The sequence below is a fragment of the Pelmatolapia mariae genome, linkage group LG18, assembly GCF_036321145.2.
Source record: "Pelmatolapia mariae isolate MD_Pm_ZW linkage group LG18, Pm_UMD_F_2, whole genome shotgun sequence".
Taxonomy (NCBI): domain Eukaryota; kingdom Metazoa; phylum Chordata; class Actinopteri; order Cichliformes; family Cichlidae; genus Pelmatolapia; species Pelmatolapia mariae.
The window spans coordinates 10,978,563-10,999,903 of NC_086243.1; the positions used below are offsets into that span (position 1 = coordinate 10,978,563).

The following is a 21,341-nucleotide window of genomic DNA, read 5'->3' on the forward strand; positions in this document are numbered from 1 at the left end:
CATATGCAGTAAAATAATAATGGGAAGAAATAAAAAACACAAGAATCATAACAAACGGTACCATGGGAGTTTATACAAAAATGGAAATTAGTTGCAAAGAAGGTGACACAAAAACTGAATGTCTTCAACATATTCTGAAAACTTTCTTTAAACTAAAAAAAAAAAAAATCATTTCAGCTTTACAATAATCCCAGTTTAAATCTAAATACATGCTATTGGACCTTATTTCTAATATTCAATTCTAACGTTTCCATAGGTCATTAATTGTCAGTTTATTAATAAAGAAGCATCCCGTCCCACTACGCTACTTTGACCCCATCATTTTGAACTTGAACACCTGCAAATAAACATGCTGAAAACAGTAAACAGGTCTGAAATATGCCCCTTTAAAGCCAGCGCTCTCAAATGAGCCCAGGCCAGGAGAAGTGGGGAGACCACTCCTACACGTAGTTTTTGCCTCCCACAGGCTGGGACTGGGGGTAGCGTCGAGCCGGCTCAGATTCCTGCTTGGGGCAGTGGCAGCTGAGGAAGGCCCCTCCGATGATGACGAGAATGGCAGATGCCCAGCCGACGTACAGGGCACTTCCAAACTCGTACCTGTGGATGAAACACATCACACATTGTGCTTGAGTGTTTGAGGACTCGCATGGTCAGTGCGGTCGATATACATATATATATATATATGTATATTTAGCATTCAGCTCCACCATAACATTTAAATTTGGATACCAAAAAGGTTGAGTCTGCCCCACTAAACTTAGTCGGTGCTACATGTCAGAGTACCCGCTCTTAGAAAGGTTTTCTTAAGAAATAACACAAAGTAAATACGCTGTTATGTGTGTAGCACGTTTTTTGTGAATTTTAACAGAACACTTGTTTTAAAAAATGCATAAAAAATGTCAGAACAACACGTGTTGTCTTTGAGCCGATGTGGCACATGCACTCCGGCAAGCACACATACTCAAAGGAGCAGGTAAACATTTCAGGAAATAGACATAGTTCTTTGGTGCCAGGTGTAAAAATGTTGTGGGTTGGCACGGCTCTCGTGCCTGAATTTTTGTCGAGGACCGGACTCTTTCATCTCCCTTTGTGTGTGCTGTAATGCTGAATCTTGAACTTATTTTGGTCTCTGTCACAGAGACAGACTTTTTTTTTTATCAGATGTCTGTCTGTGGATTCACCAAAGAAACCTTCAGTGACACCTGATAAGGATTGCGGGGGCTTTCACATGACAGAGGAGATGCTCACCTGGAGTTAGTCGGAGTGAATGGATTGTAGAATTCCTTTGCTATGTTGCTGCCGAACCAGGAAGCTCCCGCCAGGGCAAGCAGACCTGGAAAATTGTGAGCAGAAAAGCTTCTCTATATCGTTGGATTTTAGAGGTAACTACTTGCGCAGTTGTGTTATCTTTGACATATCTTGAATGCAAAACTTCACATTCTAAAACTATGTTCCAATGTAGCTGTGAACGCAGAAAAACAAAGAAGTACTATGTTACACTTTAAAAAAAAAAACCATAAAAAGATGATTTAACTCTCACCAGCAAGAATAAAGATAATCCCTCCACTCAGGGCCACCTTATCCTTCAGCTCTGGAGAGTCGCTCATGACTGTAGTGCACTTCATACCCATCACTGCCACCAGGATGGAAATGAAGCACAGCACGATGGACGACACCATCAGCCCTCGTGTGCCCTGTACGTTCCCTGCAGACACAGAGAGGGTACGTTAGTCAGAGCAGGTTTCACTCAAGGCTTACTTCACTAACAAGCAACTGGGTGGTTAGAGACAGTTTAAATCCCTCCAAACAGGGAGATGCTTCACAGCAGTAGCACAGAACTCACACATAATTTTACACAAGTGCCATTTTATTAGTTCATGTTTAACTGTTCTTTCTTTAACAATCAAACAGTCCTCAGCAGACCAGATTAGACTCTTCTAATCGAGGGCTATTCAGGATTAGAGAGTGTGTTTCCAATGCCTCTCCGAGTGTAAATACATTTCCAGAAGATTCATTTCTGAGGAATTTTGTGGTATATATTAAAAATAGATTCTGTTCCCCACCCCGCCCAATCCACACACACACACACACACACACACACACCTTACCCCACCCCCGACCTACCGTTTAAGCCAGATTGCGTCTTTTTTGCATCACACTACAAACTAAATTTAACTGATCAAAACTGCATCTTTCTCATCTGCGTGAAGACTCCCCATCAAGTGTTACCTTCAGTTTTCTAATCCCATCTCCCAAGAAACATTACAAACTGTCCTATCACAAAAACATATAAATCATTTAAGTGCACACCAGAAAAATTGTACTTCTAACAAATAAATATGATTCCGAATGGAAGAGCTCGCTCACAGGCTATTTGATCCTTTAGTTTTTGTTTTTCATGTTTTTGTTTTTATTAATTTTTTCTATTCTTTTGTGTGTTGCTGTATAGTTCTCTGTTGCGGGGCTTGTAGTGCAGTGTTCCTCACATTGTCTCAGTCCTTGATTAACTTCCACTGAATGAATGTGTTTCAAAAAAAAAGGGTAAAAGTGTAAAAGTGTAAAAAAAAAAAAAAAAGGAAAAGAAAAGAAAACACGAAACACGTCCATCGAAGGGATTATTTTTAATCTGATAGTTGTGTTTTTTTGTAAAAATGTTTACACTTGACTGATTTGCAACACTAACAGCATGAGGTTTAAACATTGTTTTTCATGCCTCTTTCATGACGTAGGTTGCGGTATTTGACCAACATGTCTTTGCATGCAGGAGGTCTAAGAAGGAGAAGAAAAAAGGGGCACTCTCCCTTTAGTGACCTCGAGGCTTTGAAAGACCACAGAGTTAAACATATTTTGTGTTCATAGAACAACCACAGTTCTACTTAAACTTCTAGCATTGGTATTGAAAGTAACTGTTCAGGTATTATTTGCATAATGTGCACCATTCACTATCTCATGACATGCTAACTACCCACTTCCACACCCAAAAGATAGGAAAAGTATTTGATTTTGATTTTTACTCATAAACCCCTTATTCTCTGGCTATGACCGTCATCAGCATTTAATAATAATGAAGAAATATCACAAAAGGTAAAAACATGATGTATATAAAGCAGTACCTGGCAGCTGGAGGAGGGAGTCATACACTTTACACTGAACTTGTCCGGTGCTCTGACTCGCACAGGTCTGCCAAAGCCCTTCATACATCGCCTGAGCAGTGATGATGTTGTCCCCAACGTAGGCTGAAGCTTTCCACTGCACCATGATTGTGGCTGCGATGATGCCGAAGAAGCCAATGAGGGCCAGTATGAATCCGAGAAGCTGCACTCCGGCGTTTGCCATTGTTTGATGAATTAAAATAAGAATTTAAATGAAAATGGCAAAAGTTCTTTGCGGGAGTTTTTTGGTTGTTGTTGTTTTTTGGGGGTTTTTTCTTTAAAGATATAAAGATGAAAAAATGTTGCTCAATGATGTTCCCAGTGGGTTTGTGTTGGCGACCTGCTCCCAAATAAAGGCGCCTAATCACCTGTGCATCTTTAAGGAATGACCTGGAGGAGAGGGAGGATCCCCGAATGCCATCAACTCCTGCTGAAGTCAGAAGGTGCAGGGTGACACCTTCTGGCTGTGAAGGTCTTCTGCAAATAATAAAACCAAATGAACCCACACATATGCAGTGAACTCCATTTAAAAATAAAATCTTTTCTAAAGTAAGTAACAACAGTCGGTAAGAGCACTGTGAGCAGCAGTGATTTTCTGTCCCATTGTTTGCTTCTTTGTTTTTTGTTTGAAATTCATTTAGTGAAAAAAAATCTAAATACTGTAAAGGATAAAGCAAAATACACTCCAACGTCATTCTACCTATTCTGATTCAGCTTACACATGAAAAAAATGGACGAAGTTCACATTTATTAAACCACTAATCTGCATAAGTTATCTGTTGATTTTTTTATTCATTTTTTTATCAATACAAACATTAATTCTAATAACAGAATATTTACATGCCATAAAATACAAATTATTATCAAATTATCCGCAGATCAAAGCCGAGTACTCCAGTTAACCGTAAAATCTTAATAAGAAAGAAGTAGCATAGTTGATTGTATGATTCCTTACATTATTTCACACATGAATGATCTTCTCAGTGCGACTTCTCTCTGATTTACTTGTTCCGTGAAGAAACATTTGCTTTTGCTGGTTTGCTGAATTGCATGATAATCTTTTTTTATGTGGCCAGAGCTGACCAGTGAGCAAAGGTTTTTCTTGCCTAACCCACACTTGTGTTGTTGTTTGCACTTTTTGTCAGCTGACTTCCAAGCCCACAGAGAAACTTGTCACAGTGTTCCTCGATCGCTGTAACACAGAGGTTTTTGTTTGCAGTGCATGAGTCTGAGCTTTTTTGAATTTCCTCTTTGTTTGTTTGTTGTTGGGGTTTGGGTTTTTTTTTTTTTTTTTTCAGTAAAAAATGGACAGAAATTTGGGTCTGATCCTGCTCCTGCTGCTTCTCTGCCACAAAGGCAGCGGAGAGTTTTGTCCATACAAATGCCAGTGCTTCACTCTGGTCCAAGTGCTATGTGCTGATGAAACAATGACGTCTTTACCAAAGAATATTTCCAGGCAGGTCAAGGACTTTATTGTAATGACTACGGCTGTCCAGTACCTGTTCTCTCACACTTTGGAGGGCAGTCCTCAACTCACCAAGCTTATTTTCCTGGATAATCAACTGAAAAGTATTCACACTCGGGCATTCGAAAATCTGACTGAGCTTCAGGAACTGGAGATCAGCGGGAACCCCTTGGATCATTTATTTCTAGGAACCTTTTTAAAGCAAGGAAATTTGACTAAACTGCTGCTCAACTTCAACAGGTTCCAGACGGTGCTTCCTGGTATGTTTGACTCCTTGAAACAGCTCGAAACTCTGCAAATGAAGGGCAACGTCATATCAGATCTACCTGCATTTCTTTTCCTGAACCTTCAAAAGCTGCGTGTCCTGGATTTGTCCCAAAATAAGCTTGAGGGAGTAAAAAAAGAAACTTTTTGTGGTCTGGAAAAGTTAGAGATCCTGAAAATGAACAACAACCTCATCAGCAATTTTACATCGGACACATTTCACAATGTTTCTCAGCTGACAGAGCTTCATCTGGAAGGGAACATGATAACAAAACTTGATGATGGCATCTTTGCTGTGTTAACTGAATTGCAGGTGCTGAATCTCCGTGGGAACCTTCTTACAACCTTTAGCGATAAAGTGTTTGGATTTGAGGGCTCAAATTTGTCAGAACTGAACCTTAAAGGTAACAGATTGACTGAGCTGTCCTCTCTAAGCAGTCTGACCTTACTTACCAACCTCATCCTGTCCTCTAACCAGCTCTCCCACCTTACTGGAGACATTTTTAGAAATGTTACAGCCCTGATGATCCTGGACCTGTCTGAAAACCAGATCACCTCACTGCCTGAAACAATCTTTAATGATCTGTCTGAGATTAGGACAATCTACCTGCAAAAGAACAATCTCAGCACTTTGGATGCCAAACTGTTCAAGAGCCAAGAATTCATTCAGCAACTCTACCTGTCTGACAACCAACTGGAGAGTCTCCCAGGGGACCTTTTTGACCATTTTATCCTGCAGTACACCGTGAGGCTGCATGGAAACCCTTGGAAATGTGACTGCCACATATGGTACCTGCATGACTGGGTGTTGGAAAACAGCAAAAACATGGAGATGCTGGACAGGGTGGTATGTGAGAGCCCAAACTTTTTGAAAAAACGGGCGGTCATGTCCATTGACAAGGATCAGCTGGTCTGTCATTTGTCCGGAGATGAGATGCCAGATCTCAGCACCTGTAGCCTACAAGCATCAAATGGCATCATGATCATAAAGTGTAAAGTAGATATATGTTCTCCACTGACAGTGAAGGTACAGTTTCAGAAGGATGATGGCAACATTAAGGAATATATTGTGAAAAATGAGCATGAACCCTCACAATGTAGCAACGAGACACTGATCGAGAGCCCCATTCAGTAGTTTTCAGACTTTTTCTGGGTGCAAATTGCTTCACACTCAGAGTCATGTTATATGTTGTGTGACTGCCAGAGTCAATACTCTAAACAAACCTCTAACTCACCAGCTGATAACTAGTATACATAAATGTGACTGAATGATAAGAAAGGTGGATGAACCTTTCTTTTAAAAGTTCAAAGCTCAACTCAATTTCCAAAGATCCTGTCACTGCTCAAAGAAGCAATGAGTGATCTGTCAGTCATCTGCTAACACATGCTTTTCCTGTGATTAAAACTCCAGTAGATGTCAGTGCTTCTCTCCTCTGTGTAAACTGCCAATGCTAGAGTCTCCTCAGACAGAACAGTCTGTGCACAGTGCAGACTGACACAGTGCAGAGTAGTTATGAATATGTTAGTGCAGTATTTTGTTTTCAGCAAGTTTGAGGTTAGTTTCCTGTGAACAAACAATTGAGTAAAATGTAATATTTGCTTCATGGATTGAATTGTCAAGGCAGGAAAATGTATTAATCCTTAAATCAGTGATAGAAATTGTATGAAGAGTCTTGAAAGGCATGCGGTGTAAAAAATCACCATAAGAACTACCATGAAGTGAGGGCCATCTGATATCCCTGTGTCGGTGTTGTTCCTGCATCATCATCATCATAATTTTCTCCAGGACTGACTTTGCAACTAACAATTGTTGTCTGTCAGCTTGAAATGTGGAATAAAAAAGGGGAAAAATGTCTTTGTTTATATAAAACTGTCTTCTAGAACAAATGGAAACAATTCTAGGTGTGTTCTTTATTAATTTATACAATATCATATATTGGTATGTATTATCAAGCTAGGTTTGCTGTCAGCCAAATTTAGCTTACTCAATGTTGGTTTGCTAGGGATAGCTTTTAATAGCGGTAGCTAACTTTTTGGCTAATGCTAACTGAATTCTCAGACAACATGACGGTCAGCTGTAATGCTGATCCTGGACTGACATTACTATGATAATGTCAGAACAACACCAACCCAGAAATATCAGATCACGCAGCAGGCTACACCATGGGCTGGTCACCAGGCTGTCACAGGGCTAACACAGTGAACTTATTGGAAATTTGAGCTACACTAGCTTGTATGTAGATTTGACCACACATGACAGCCATTGCTCCCTATGTGTATCAGTGAGCCTTAGGCACCCATGACTCTGTCACTCAAATCCTCACACTTGCTCATTTTTCTGCTTCTAACACATAAACTTTGAGGACAAAATGTTCACTCTCTCTTTAATATATCCCACCTACTAACAGGTGCCACGATGAAGAGATAATCAGTGTTATTCACTTCACCTGTCAGTGCTCATAATGTTATGCCTGATCGGTGTATGTCATAAGCTAACTGTGGCTTGTGTACCTAATATCATCATCAGAATATCATCATAGCAACCAGCAGTAAGTAGTGCAGTAATTTTCTGCAGTGGAGCAGGAGGGCAAAGCAGCAGAAGGAAGTCACAGAAAGTGCAGTTTCCTTTCTAAATGAATATACTAACACTATTGCTCAAAAGTCTTGAAAAATGTTTCTATATTCAAAAGAAAAAGACAATTTATTTTCATTTGCAATAGCAAAAGATGATTACAAATGTTCCAACTGATCATTTACAGCACTTCTGTGTGATCTGATTGCTCAGAGAAGTGCAGGCTATTCAGTGGAGATGAAGTGACAAAATATTACACTGCTGGATGGAATTATCATATTTTCAGAAATTTCCCACATAGAACAGGTTTCATTTCTTAGAAGAGACGGTGATCACACCCACAAAACGCCCACAGACTGTCCAAAGAATAGCCAAAGATCAGTCACCAGATGAACTTGATAAACTTGCTTTAGGTTACACAATATACCACTGGATCACAGGGGTGATCTTACTGAAAACAGGCCTCTTTATGTTTATGTACATAAACTATGTACTAAATTCATGATGTATGATTTGAGTAATTATTCATTTTCACTTAAAGCATTTCTTTAATATTATTATTTATTTTTCAAAAAAATTGTTTTTCTTTCTTTTAAAAACAGAAATATTTCAAAGTGACCCCAACCGTTTAAGCTGCAGTGTGCATTACATCTCACCACTGCTTTTGGCACACACATATAGTTGTGATTTTTACTTGGCCGTGGAGTGGGTAAACTATTCATTGCAGTTCTTCAAAAGTATGTCGGTATCAAGCAGCCATCCTCTGATCAACCTCACTGCTGCTGCACACTGAGAGGGATAATAAAGACTGAGGGAGGAGGAGAGCCCCAGCACAACAAGGCACACAGATGGCTACACCTTGAATACAGCATTTTCACCCGTGGTTAATAAGGGTCAAATGCCAAGGGGTCAATTGGGTCCTCGTTTCGAGGTGACTGACATCGCAATTCAAGTGGTGGCGTACTTATTTCCAGAGTTTGGAGGGTTGTCCTTAAGCTGGAGGTAATCCTCACTTGACTCAAAGTCTGAAAACAGAACATTTAATGTTGAAAGTACAGCTAATGAGCAGAAAGAGATATGGAAGTCGTTAAATGCATATCTCTGTTCAGTGAGCGTGCTGGCATTTAAATGAATAGAAAAGAAACTAATAGGATGTGTCACAGTTAGCAGTGCAGTTGCTGAAGAATGTTTTTGAGGCTGTTTCCTTTGGAATTAAGATTTCTTAGAGTTATGCAGGAATTATACTGTGAAGTAAATCAAGTCAAATCTAACTGATTCATTTCATGGTATTGATGTGGCCTTTTGTAAGCAAAATGTTGCCAATCAACAGGTAGCCACTTGATGTTGGAGTTTAGCGTCTAAACTAACAGATGAACCTTGATGAAAAACTAGTGGGTCAGAGTTGTGTCTACATAACGAAACCCAGCACTGCAAACTGGACGCTTGAAATAAAACAGCTGAAAGCAGCCTAAAAATGAGAGCAGGATAAATTAACTGCAATTTACAAAAACTAAAACAATGAACTGATACTCTGAAGGTCTGTAGAGATGCACAGAGATGAGATTAGTGATCTCCTCAGTTTATCATGCAAGTGATCACATTTTTAGGCTACTATTTAAAAAAAAAGTCTTTATTAAAAAAAAACCTTCCTGGAATTCAGGTCTCCTGAAAATTATTATTGGCATACTGGGAAGTTTTGGTAGAGTTTAAGTTTTGCCACAAGAAATGAAGAAGTTAATGGAGTTATCAGCACTAAATCACCTGCCAGCATCCATCACTGGTAATTGCTCAGCAGAGTTACAGCAGCAGTGTTTGAGTGCAACCCAGTGAGTAGGGATGAAAAGCTGCTTTTCCCCCACCCATGGTCACATCTCATCTCTGTATCCAGCTTAGTGGGCATTTAGCACCGGACACCACACTCCACACAGCAGCTCTTCAGGTCGAAGAGAAGAGAAACAGAGGGGAGGGAGACATTATCCGGTGAGGCACACAATGTCCAAAACAACACAAAGCACTGGGGAGGAGGGTTTCCCACAGAGTTTAGACTGGTCAGTGAGAAGGGAGGTGGCGAGGGCAGGGCAGGGTCCTCAGGACAAAGACCAGAGGTCATCTGAGGCTCAGTGCTTGTGGCGAGAATTTGGGACTTTACTTTTTTTGATGGGAAAATGTTAACTAATTTCACCCTGAGTCGCTGAATAAAATTTTATAACTGATCTGAAACACTGAACTCAATGTTGAGGACAAAGAAATTATAGCAACTTTTACTTGTACTTCAAACACCATGATTATGGTTTTTGTCTCTCAGCCTTATTTAAATGAGTTTAGTCTGTCATGAAATGATAACCAACACCAGTTGCTATTATGTGGGCAGGTGTCTATTAGGTCCTCTCTCTCACACAGCCTATGAGAAGGGTAAAGCACAGATTTGGTGATGCGATGACCTAAGCATCTCGCGAACACAAATGGGCCATTTTGCACTCTCAAACTGTGAACCTTGCTTACAAACAAGGGTCAATATTTACCCCTCAGTGCACCCAGACCCCTGGATGGAAGCTTAATTGGTGGTGCTGACCAAATTAAGAACAGCTGACCTGATGTGGGTGTTAAGTGGACGGGGCGATGTTACTAGAATGGAAATCTTTTAGCATGCTGGTACACTGCCCTTTGTTTTGTCAGTCCCTATTGGAGGATAACAAGAGGCTATAAGCTCCTTATCATCACATTACATTTATGAAGGATGAATCGGGAACTATGGCCCTCTGGACCCCCACTCTCAAAAATAGCTATCCTTGTTTTGTGCCCAGCTGGTTTTATTATGCATGCAAGCAGCACTTCATTCTATACTTTTGGTCGGACACTGAAATACCTTCTATGCTCCATCCTCCAGCAGCAAAGATCCTATAAAACAATATGTGTTTCACACATTTGGGTTTGTTAAAACATTGCCTGTTTATTTTCCCTGATTTATTTTATGAATTCAGTGCAGGCAAGTCATGTTTCCAGGTTTTGATTAAAAACCTACTTTCACTTGCAGTTGTACATGTAATGTGGATTTCACAGATTGCAGGCCACTGCTTGTGTTGCCGGCCAAATCAATTCCTATCAGTTCAATTCCGTTTTATTTACATAGCACCAAATCACAACAGTAGTAACCTCAAGACCACAAGGTAAAGACCCAATAGCAATACGGGGGAAACCCCAACAATCAAAGGATCCACTTTGAGCAAGCACCTGGTGACAGTGGGAAGGAAAAACTCAATTTTAACAGGAAGAAGCCTTCTGCAGAACAAGGTTCAGGGATGAACAGGCATCTGCCAGGACTGGTTGGGAGTGACAGGAGAAAGAGAATCCTAAAAGCGTTAAGAAAATGTAATGAAGTTATCATTTTTAACCACCTATAAATCAATCATGCATCATGCAATGTAATTAGTAACTGCATTTAAACCCTTTCAAAGATGCCATTATAAGAAGTGAACACCAAACAACAGAGAAAACAATCAAAGGACACTTATTGTCGTCAGTTGTTCAACAGTGTCCCTTGGAATAGGATGGCAGATGGAATAAGTGTAGATCGAGGCCTGAGGCTGTTGCCAAACCAAGCCAACTTTTTTTAGAAAGCGTTTTAAAAACAGCAACCACTGACCAAAGTGCTGGACAAAGCACTGAAATACAACTTAATTAAAGTTTAAATAAGTAAAAGTAAATAAATATAAAAATAAATAGAATTAAAATTACTACACAAAATAAGAGCATCAGCACGATACAAGATTTGGGAGCCGCTGCAGCAAAAGCCCTTTCTCCTCTGAGCAGCCTCTGTGTCCTCGGCACATCCAAGAGTACTTGCACCAGCTGCAGACAAGACAAGGAGGACTGGCTAAAATCAACATATAGAGTTACAGTAATCCAAGTGAGTTATAATGACAGCATGGATTACTTTTTCAAAATGATCTTTTGATAGAATGTTTTTTTTATTTTAGCCAGCTGTCTCAGCTGAAAGAAGCTAGATTTTACCAATGCACTGATCTGACTGTCCAATCTAAAATTCTTGTCCATCCTGAAAATCATGCTTCTGACAGTAAGCTTTACATACTGTGCCAGTGGGCCTATGTCGACAGAACAAGCCTCAACAGTGACACTAGGCCCAAATACAATAACCTCTGTCTTCTTTTGATCAACATTTAGGAAGTTTAGCACCATTTGCATTTTTAATTCCTCAAGGCACTCAGCTAAAGTTTCCATGGAGTAGGCATCTTTCTGTTTTAGGGTACATAAACCTGAGTATCATCTGCATAACAATGGAGAGAAATTTTCTGCTTTCTAAAATTAGAAGCAAGAGGCAACAGATATAAAAAAAAATAGCAGAGGCCCAAGTATCGAGCCCTGCGGAACCCCACAAGACAAAGGAGCAGAGGAACATCTGAAATCACGTAGTCTAAGGTTCTCTGAGAAAGCAAGGATTGGAACCACTCCAGAACAGTGCCACAAATGCCTACCCTGTGCTCTAAACAAGACATTCAAATATTAAGATTCACTGTGTCATAAGTGACAGTTAAGTCTAGGAGAACAAGCATCAGATAGTCCCCTGCATCTGTAGCCAGGCGGATGTCAGTAACAACCACCAGCAGTGCAGATTCCATGCATCATCCATCCATCCATCTATCATCCATCCATCCATCCATTCATTCTTTTCCACTTATCCTTGTCAGGGTCACAGGGAGGCTGGTGCCTATCCCAGCTGTCTTTGGGCGAGAGGTGCGGTACACTCTGGATAGGTCGCGAGTCTGTTGCAGGGCTAACAAACAGAGACAGACAACCATTTTACCTTCACACCTACAGTGTTGGGTAAGTTACTTTAAATTAGTAACTTAGTTACATTACTAGTTACTTCTCTAAAAAAGTAACTCAGTTACTTCAAGTTACTCGTTACTTTCAAAGTAACTAGTTACTAGGGAAAGTAACTTTGGTTTTACTCAGAATTCTCTTGTTAATGTGTTGCTTCCGTAACTGGATACCCAGCAAGATTGCCAGTCTTCTAGCTTGCTTACTTGCCACAAGTGCACTGTGCCACCTACCAATAGAAAGGAAAAAATAATGTGCACATTTCCACGAGAGAAATCCCACGCCTGGACCGTCGTTGACCGCCGCCATGATTCTAGCCTGCTTTTTACATCCAACACAAAAACTGCAGTCGTGGTGCTTTTGATTGTACTCAGAACCTGGAAATTCTGCCTTCTGAATAGGAAGATGTAGGTAACACCAGACTGCAGATGAGCTGCATACAGAGCTGGACTGGGACAAAAAAATCGTCCCGGGCATTTTGACTAGAGACCGGCCCACCATTATAGGAAAAATCATAAAGCCTTTGAATGAAAACAAACACTGTTGTGACAGTGATGTACACTGTTCTGATGGTATATATGTATCAATCTACCAATCGTTTGTTGTAAGACTCAGATAATTATTTTTTTAAAAGCGAGACATTTTAAATGAGAATAAGAAAGAAAAGTATTTCCTTGTCCCCCCCTTTCCCTGTTAATGCCCTACCTGGCCCCCTGGCAACACTTTGCTAGACCCGCCCCAGCACAGTTACCAGCTGTCAGCTACGTAGAAAAGGATGCTGGTGTTATTTGTCTCTTAGAAACAGTTCATAACTTCCCTTCAACTCATTCATGTCACCTAAAAGGTAAACCTTTTTCTACATCAGCTGTTCAGCTCTGATGATTCAGTAAGGACATCTCCTGGTTTCATCTTCATGTTTCCCTCTCACCAGATAACCAAACTGATATCATGACCAGCAGCTTTTACAGCTGTGGCTCCAGCAAACATCAGCTGATACTAGAAATTAATATTAAATAAATTCTAACAACAGCTGATCAAGCTTAAACGTGCTGCTGTTGTTTAGCACAACATCCGCTGGTTTCCTCTTTCTGGCGCAAAGTGGGCGATAAATAAACAAGAGAGAAAAGCCGATCAGCTGATCATTGATCAGTTTCGTGATTGAAGTAGAAACGGGAGAGAATGAGAGAAGAAGAGGCAGCTGTGCAGCTCCAGCTTTGTGTCTTTTTCATTGTAGCTGAAGTCCGGGACAAACTGTGTTCCTTTTCACCTCAGTACGAAACGCGTAATATTTCCTCTGAATACCAGACGATTCTGTTTTTTAGGGGACGGTTGGCAACTCTAATAATTAACCTATGAACAAAATAAAGTTCAACATCAGTAACATAGCACCACCCAGCTGTATAGAAACTCCGTCATGCTAGCTAGCACGCAGTATGAAAATGTCAGCATACCGAAAATAAACTCCACCTAAACTTGGTTTATATCTGACTCCGATAGACTGCAGGTCATAACTTCTTACCTGAAGTTCAGTTCACCTGACACGCGGACCGGCGGCCGCTTCGGGTCTCTCCTCTTGCCTCCCTTTTCCTTCATCCACCTGCTGGCTTCCACCACTTGCTAATGTTACTGAATCTGTGGAAGCTCCGCGATATCCACCACACGAAGTAACGAATAACGAGCCTATCTAAATCCCAGTAACGAGTAACGCGTTCCTGGTTGTGGCATAATAACTAGTTACCGTGCTCGTTACCACAATAATAACGTAGTTACTGTAACGCGTTACTTAATAACGCGTTAGTCCCAACACTGCACACCTATGAAAAAATTTGAATTACCAATTAACCTAACCCCACTAAATGCATGTCTTTGGACTGTGGGAGGAAACCAGTGTACCCGGAGAGAACCCACGCAAACACTGGGAGATGCAAACTCCACACAGAAAGACCCTGGCCTGATGGTGGACCTTCTTTCTGTGAGGCAGCAGTGCTTACCACTGTGCCACCATGCTGCCCGTGCTATGAAGAGACTTAAAACCAGATTGAAAACTGTCAAGAACATCATGTTTCACTAAAAATGCCACAAATTGACTGTGAACAATTTTCTCCAGAATTTTTTAAAGAAAAGGAAGCTTGGAAATAGGCCTAAAGTTGGATAACACGGTAGGATCAAGGCAAGGTTGTTTTTTTTTTTTATTAGTGGTTGCACTGTAGCATCCTTAAAAATTTTAGGAACAACACCTGAGGACAGGCTGCTGTTAATAACCTCAAGACAGATGGGCCTAAAACAGATATAGCCTCTTTAGAGAATCGAGGTGGGATCGCACCAGAGGGGGGAACCTGAGGCCTTCAGATGACCAAATAAAGACTCATAAAGGACAGTCTTACTGAAGACTCACAGTAGCTACGGGGCCCTTTATTACATTCTGCAATTTCTGCCTAATACCTTCAAATTTAGACTCTTTGCAATCACTTTTACAACTGTTTTTTACACTGTTCTAGCACCACATCCTCCACTTTAAGAGCTTCATTTTTTGGTGCTGGCTATGATATCTGGCTGTGGTATTCATTGCTCATGTATTTGTTTCAGGTCTCTTTGGCACTTGGATTACTGAGAGCTCCCTCTAACAGTGTGGCTCATTTTATGCTAAATCTAACAGTATGCCCATTTGCTATAAAGTCCTTGTTTTTCAATGTTGTATTTGTATTTTTGGCTCTGCTCAAACTCATGATGAAACAGCAAACTCCTGTGTAATAGCATAACATTTGGGGGTAAACTGAAAGTTACTCTTATTAAAGGTTTTTGTTACATTAGAGAGATAGACAAAATTACAAACATATGAATTATGGTGGGCTTTTATAATGTTGTTCTGTTGGGTTTGTGTTGCTTTTGATCTGATGTAGCTGATATTTGACTTTAAAGGACTAACTCCTCGTGTAGCCTAGTGATCCTCTTCATGATCCTTCACCCACCCGCCCACCCCCTGAGACATTAAACACAACATCCCATTTAAAGAAGTGATAATTTGTGAGCCAGTGCCCGACTTATTCTGCTTTAGCACTGCGTTATCACTTTGCCTGGGTTCAAAGTAATCGATTTTCCCCTTGCTGTTTTATTGCGTGACGCTCTTCCTAAATTCCCCCCCTCTGGGTTGTTAAGATTTTCCAAAACAACCAGCTAAATCAAAAAGTGATGAATTGGAGCGTAGCAACAAAGAGTATTGTTCATTCACCATTGATATTGAGCGCATAATCTATTCATTAGCCTTGATGTGAACCACTGGTGACTACTTCGACCCCCATCAACACCATAACAACCTTAAGAACAATAGTAAGGCGATTCACCCACAGAGGTGGAGGCGCTGGAGGTTTCCGGTGTGTGTCAGAGGGAGACGGTTTTGAGAAGCAGGGAACCTGTCACTTTTGCCACTCTGATTTTGAGGGGAGGCCATCAATCATGGAGCTAAGTAATAGGGGCAGGGTCTACCCGTCTTCATGTTTACCAGTCTATGCTTTACGGCGTTTTGGAGAAAGTGCAACAACGTGGGGTTTTGATTCGGGAGGGGGCGGCAGATAAGCAACAATAAGACGAGACATGAGATGAAGGCACAGACACCAGCAGGAGTCATGATCTATTGAAGCTGCTCTGTCCAAAGCCCCTTCACAGAGTCTGTCTCATATACACAGCGATAACCTGTCAGCACCTCAGAGCTCATCTTATCTGAATGGCACAGCTTTGCCTGAAGAGTTGTCAGAAAGCCTTTAAAACTAGGACCTTTGGGAACAGCCAACAATAAGCCTTCTTTAGCATGGTGAAAGTGACAGCATGGTCCTCCCCCTCTCCCAGCCATAAAACCTCTTCCTGGATAAACAAGGGGAAAGGCCCTTTATGAAGATGGAGAGGGTCACAAAGAGAGGAGCCACTGAGCCACCGAGGGGCCCGTCTTTGTTTTTGTCTTTCCGAGGGTGTTTTCAAAGGATGCTCTGATAGGAGGGGGTAGCTCTATTTTTGTCTTTTAGTCCTCCTTAGCGCCGATCTTCTTGCAGCTCTGCCAAAACAGAGACGTGAACTTAACACGACTGAGTTGTTTGCACAAGTTGAGTTTAATTTTTTGACAGGGTGGCAGACGTGTTAATTTGGTTCATTTAGTAAGAAATTCAGATTTAAATTCAGTTCCTTAAATTTAGTTACTCTAAATGCTTCTCTGTTAGAATCAAATTCCTTTAAATTCCATGGATTTGAAATCAGAAGCCGTCAAATGACCATGGATGGTGTGAGTGTTTGCCCTCAGAGGTGCCACTGTGTGACGCTGTCAAAGAGAGGCCCCATCTTTTGGTGACAGGCTCCCAGGTCAGTTGATGGGTTGCCAGATTTAAGGCAACATGCTGATGGAGCTGCGTTGTGTTGGGAGTGTGAATGAGGGGCACCTGTGACCTCTGGTCACGCTCTGCTTGTGGCCCGCTGTGTGAGCACCACGCTCAGGACACACGCTGGGACAGTCAGGCCTTCAACTGTCCTCCACAGCGGTTGGAGCATCTCTGCAGGGCTGGTGCTGAGAGGCTGTTTTACATCATCGTACTCACATCATCAAATTGTTTCAGACACATTCACACCCTACTTTGTCAAAAAGTTTAAATAACAGCACTAATTTTCCAAAAGTGTACCTACATGCATTTAATCCTTAAGTAAAACCGGGATCTTATCATGACTGGTCTTCAGTGGTTTTTAATTCATACCCAGTTTATTTGAACATGATTTCCCATCTGGCAGCAGCATAAGCAGGGCTGCGCGTGTCTGCAGAAGCCAACACACCCTCCTCTCTGGGCTGGCTGCACGCCTTTTAGATTCAACACAGCCTCTCAGGTTCCACACCTTCTTAGAGAGGTATTTAGCTCCAGCAGAAAACAGATTTCTCCTAACTGCAGAAGGGATGACAAGTGATAACACGACACACAGGAGGGGGGTCTATATTTAGAGGACTGCTTTGAGATGATTTATAGTTATAAGCAGAGCAATTAACAGCATTTTCTGTAAGCAACATAGACTGAACTGGGGAATACAGTAACACTGATATCATAAGCCATTCAAGTATGATGGGTAATGTAAAAGTATTTTTTTGGAAAAAAAAAAAGTCACCAATTCTGCAAGTATTGCTGTAAACATAAAACCATTTTATTTATTTCAGAAAATACAGTGCTTTTCGGGAGCTTCTCAGCCCAGAGGCAACATAAACTGTGCAGTATCAAAAATAGAAAACCCACAGCAAGAAAAGAGGCCCAGAATAACTTTTATAGTCCATATAAAAAAACATAACTGTGTCTAAAGTTTCCTCAGTGTAATAACAAAATGTACAAAATGTACAAAAATATGATTTACAGTGTGAAAGTCCTCTTCTCCTCACAATCTACTCCTTCCTACCACGGCCTCCACACGGAGTCTGAGGTGACAGCCGGTGCAACAGGTGACACGTGGTGACCGTTCTGTGCGGTCAGAGGTCCGAGGGCTGCACTGGGCACGAGAAACGCAAACTGTCCATCGGGCGTGGGCACCACTTGGAAGCCTCCATAGAGTTTCATCGATTCTGGGGGAGCGTGCATGAGCGAATTGCTTTTGCAGGGTATCTGTGGGACTGAAGCGACTGGAATCTGTGTGCCGGTCTGTCCGAGTCCAACCGCACCAAGGTGAGGTCCATAGAAGTTCAGAGTATTGATTTGGGCCACGCAGGCTGCCAGGTGGCTGAGGAGGCGAGTCCTCACCTCTGTGTTCACCCCTTCGCACGTGGACAGGAAACGGGTGACTTCTCCTACACACTCACTGAATCCGGCTCTGTATTTACCCAGAACGAAGGGGTCTGTGTTTGCAGCAGCTGGAAAAGAAAAGAAAAATGCATAAATACAGACAGACAGAAAAATAGATAGATGGAGAGATGCATGTGAAATGAATACTACTGGGCAAACATACATGCGGGTTGAGCAATAAATCTTGGAGAAAGATGGGCCATGTGCGCCATCTAAAGTTACACCTCCAATACTCAGTGCTCTCCAGTAAACATCCAGAAATGGCAGTTACATACCAGTCATCTGAAGTCGCTGCAGGTTCCTGAGGTGCTTCACAGTCATCTCAAGGATGTCAGCCTTCTCCAGTTTAGAGTGTCTGGAGCTCTAAATAGAAAAAAAATATTGAAAATTTTAAATTTGCTTTTTTAATTCACAGATATTTACATCTAACTGGATTATTAGCCTGTGCGTCTCCTTACGTCTTTCTTGAGTGCGTCCAGGATGAGGGTCTTCAGCTGACCCAGGCTCTCGTTGATGCGCGCGCGTCTTCGCTTTTCCATGATTGGTTTGGAAGACTTGGAAGAGGGGAGGAAACGCAGTTTAGACAGTTTATCTTAGAAATATCAAGCAATTAAACACCGGTATAAAGAGCTCATTTAACCGACCTTTCTGCTCTCTGTCAAAGCCCGGGGTTTCTCGGGCGTGGAGTCGCCACTTGTAGGGGTGGCAGCCACAGCGGACGGAGATGCTCTCTCTAAAGTACCGGCTGGCATCTTCAGTTCAGCGGGTATCAGTAAAAGAAAACCTGCAGAAGCGGTCTGCGAATACCCAGCAGTAAAAAGTCCAGTTCAGTGTGTCCCGCCTTCTCCTGGCAGACCTCGGAGATCCTCGTCGATGACAACACCACCGCTCAAAAGCGACTTCTGTCCACTCGCCAAGCTGACATCCAGACCGCTCCTGTTACGGGCTCCTCGGGTTTCTTTTATACAGCTGGGGCCTGCACGCGAGCGGCTCGTGTGCGGGTTCCCTGGGTTTCAGCAGTCTGTCCAATGAGCGCGCGGGACACGGCGCCGGGGAGGCGGCGGGCTCGTGCGACAGGACGCTCTCATTGGCTACCTGTCAGGATGCTGAAAGAGTGTTTTACAAAGGCAGCGTGAGTGAGGAGAGAAATGTCTGAGCACCAGTTCTCCTGCTGCAAATGAGGCGTCCCGCTCCACTAAAGACGCCACTGATGTGCTCTCGGGGTAAAACAAACAGCACGCTGTTTTATCTGTTTTTAAACGAGACAGTAAAACATAAATTAAAGCTGCTTTTTCGCTTTGTTCGTGTCTCTCCTGTGCTGGATAAAAACTTACAGCTAAAAGATGTAGTCATTAAATTTCAGTTTGTCTTAATTTTGTTTCTCCTCGAATTAATTCAGTGTTTGTTTGTTTTTTGCTTTAGACTAATCTAATAATTTTAAGATTAATATAAGACCTTTCCTGTGTCAAGCGTCTCTTACTTTTCTTCCTGTTAATTATTCTCGTCATATTTTTTTTAAAAGAAAAGGTTTCAAAGATGTTTCTTTAATTGGCGTTTCTCTGTGCGTTTAACTATAAAACGAGCAATCATTTTAATAAAGAAAACAAATCCCGATTACATTCATTTATATGTGATCAGTCAGCACTTTTCTCCTGAGCCTATAAACGGTCTTTGCGCTACACCTTTTCGTTTGGAAGGTGAGCGTTGATTGCGTACATTATTACTGAAATTTAAAACAAATATTGGAGAGGAGGTTACATTTTTCCCCCGTCTTGTATTTAAACTAGTTACTTTAAAAATGTGTCTAGATCAGGGGTGTTAACCGTAAGGCCCAGAAGCCAGAATCAGTCAGCAAAGGAAAATGTGAAAGATATTATGGCATAAATGTTGAACTTTTAGCTGGATTTTCAGGTTTTACGGCATTTCTTATGGATGGAGACCCTATTTACTGTCTACTATACAAATATCTGTTTGTTTGTTTTTTACAGCGTGTTCACAGTAAAATAAATCAAATAATATTTCCTGTGACATAACAAAAGCTTTGTTTCATAATTACACCACAGTATGGACAATGAGCTACCAGAACTCTTCCTGAAATTTTGCACATTTATATTTTTTACAGTTTAAGCTCAAATAGTCGTCAGCTGTGTTTAATTCACTACAGCAACATTGTTTGTCATGCTGAAGAACTGACATGTGCTGTTGAAATGGCACTTGCTTTCTTATATTAAGATATCCGGGATTCAGTCTATTGTTAAACTTCATGACACTGACAGAAAGTGGAGTTTCAATGTTCTGGTCCATTTAAAATGAAAGTGGGCTGCATGTGGCCGATGACATAAAAACAGTCTGATATTCCTGGTCTAGTTAAATGACTTTGATGTGTATTTGCGTGACTGTGCATGTGTTTTTGTGTACTGAGAGGAATATCTCACTCTCACATTCACACTCCCAGTTTTGTTGGGGAGGGGTGGGACGGGGTTGTTCACTGAGTGCTTCTGAATTTGAAGTAAAGAGTTTCTGACACACTCCAGGCCTGATGTCCAGTGAAGAAAATCTCTGAAGCACTGAGCTGTCTTCACTGCCTTGACCTCTGACATCTCGTGTCTACTATCAGAGAGTTTGAAGCAGAAAGTAAAGATGTGTTTAAAATCCTTCTGAAGATGAACAACAAAACAATTTTTTGTGTTTTATGACAAACCAACACCTGAATTGATATTTTTACCCTTCTGTCCTGATTTTCTTAATCCTGATTTATACCTATTAATGACTGTTATTCATCTTTAAATATCTTATATTCTCATCTTTTCCTTCAAAGCTTATATCTGTGATAAATCATATTTCTGCACGTATAAAAACACTCACAAGAGATTTTATGCAGATTTTTATCAGTTATCATTTTGTGTGGCATTTAAGTAGCTTCTGTAATTTTCTGGTTCCTGTAACGCTTGTTGTCCTGAATTTGCAATTGTTTACCAGCAAGCACACTCAATATCTCTGTGATAAACCACTCATCTCCTGGTGTCAGTGCGCATGCCATCTGTAACGCGTTTCATTAATATATATGTTGAGAGACATCTCTATCTAGTCCAGGTTTTTATCGGGAGTTAGCTCGATCCTTCCAGATAGACTCCAAACAGTCTTTGCAAAGCTCCTAAGTCCTCAGAGGTGAAATGACCCCAGAAGCAGGTCATCGTTTGCATCCAAGACTTCCTGTCTGTGTGAGCCAGACAAACTTCAAGCACCACTGGCTT

At 41.3% G+C, this 21,341-nt stretch overlaps 3 protein-coding genes across 3 annotated transcripts; 1 reads left to right on the forward strand and 2 right to left on the reverse strand.

Moving 5' to 3' along the window:
* Positions 1–440: 440 nt before the first annotated feature.
* On the reverse strand, positions 441–3,336 carry cldn1 (claudin 1). The gene is made up of 4 exons (XM_063462330.1): positions 3,114–3,336; positions 1,541–1,705; positions 1,249–1,333; positions 441–597 (listed from the first exon to the last, which is right to left on the reverse strand). The coding sequence occupies exons 1-4, from the start codon at positions 3,334–3,336 to the stop codon at positions 441–443; spliced, it is 630 nt and encodes a 209-aa protein (XP_063318400.1).
* A 1,120-nt stretch (positions 3,337–4,456) lies between these two features.
* zgc:153913 (carboxypeptidase N subunit 2) lies at positions 4,457–6,073 on the forward strand. The gene has a single exon (XM_063462744.1). The coding sequence runs from the start codon at positions 4,457–4,459 to the stop codon at positions 6,014–6,016; it is 1,560 nt and encodes a 519-aa protein (XP_063318814.1). The 3' UTR covers positions 6,017–6,073.
* Positions 6,074–17,458: 11,385 nt separating this feature from the next.
* LOC134617024 (transcription factor HES-1-B-like) lies at positions 17,459–19,208 on the reverse strand. Its single transcript, XM_063462171.1, has 4 exons — positions 18,732–19,208; positions 18,546–18,641; positions 18,363–18,450; positions 17,459–18,155 (listed from the first exon to the last, which is right to left on the reverse strand). The coding sequence occupies exons 1-4, from the start codon at positions 18,837–18,839 to the stop codon at positions 17,704–17,706; spliced, it is 744 nt and encodes a 247-aa protein (XP_063318241.1). The 5' UTR covers positions 18,840–19,208; the 3' UTR covers positions 17,459–17,703.
* Positions 19,209–21,341: the final 2,133 nt, after the last annotated feature.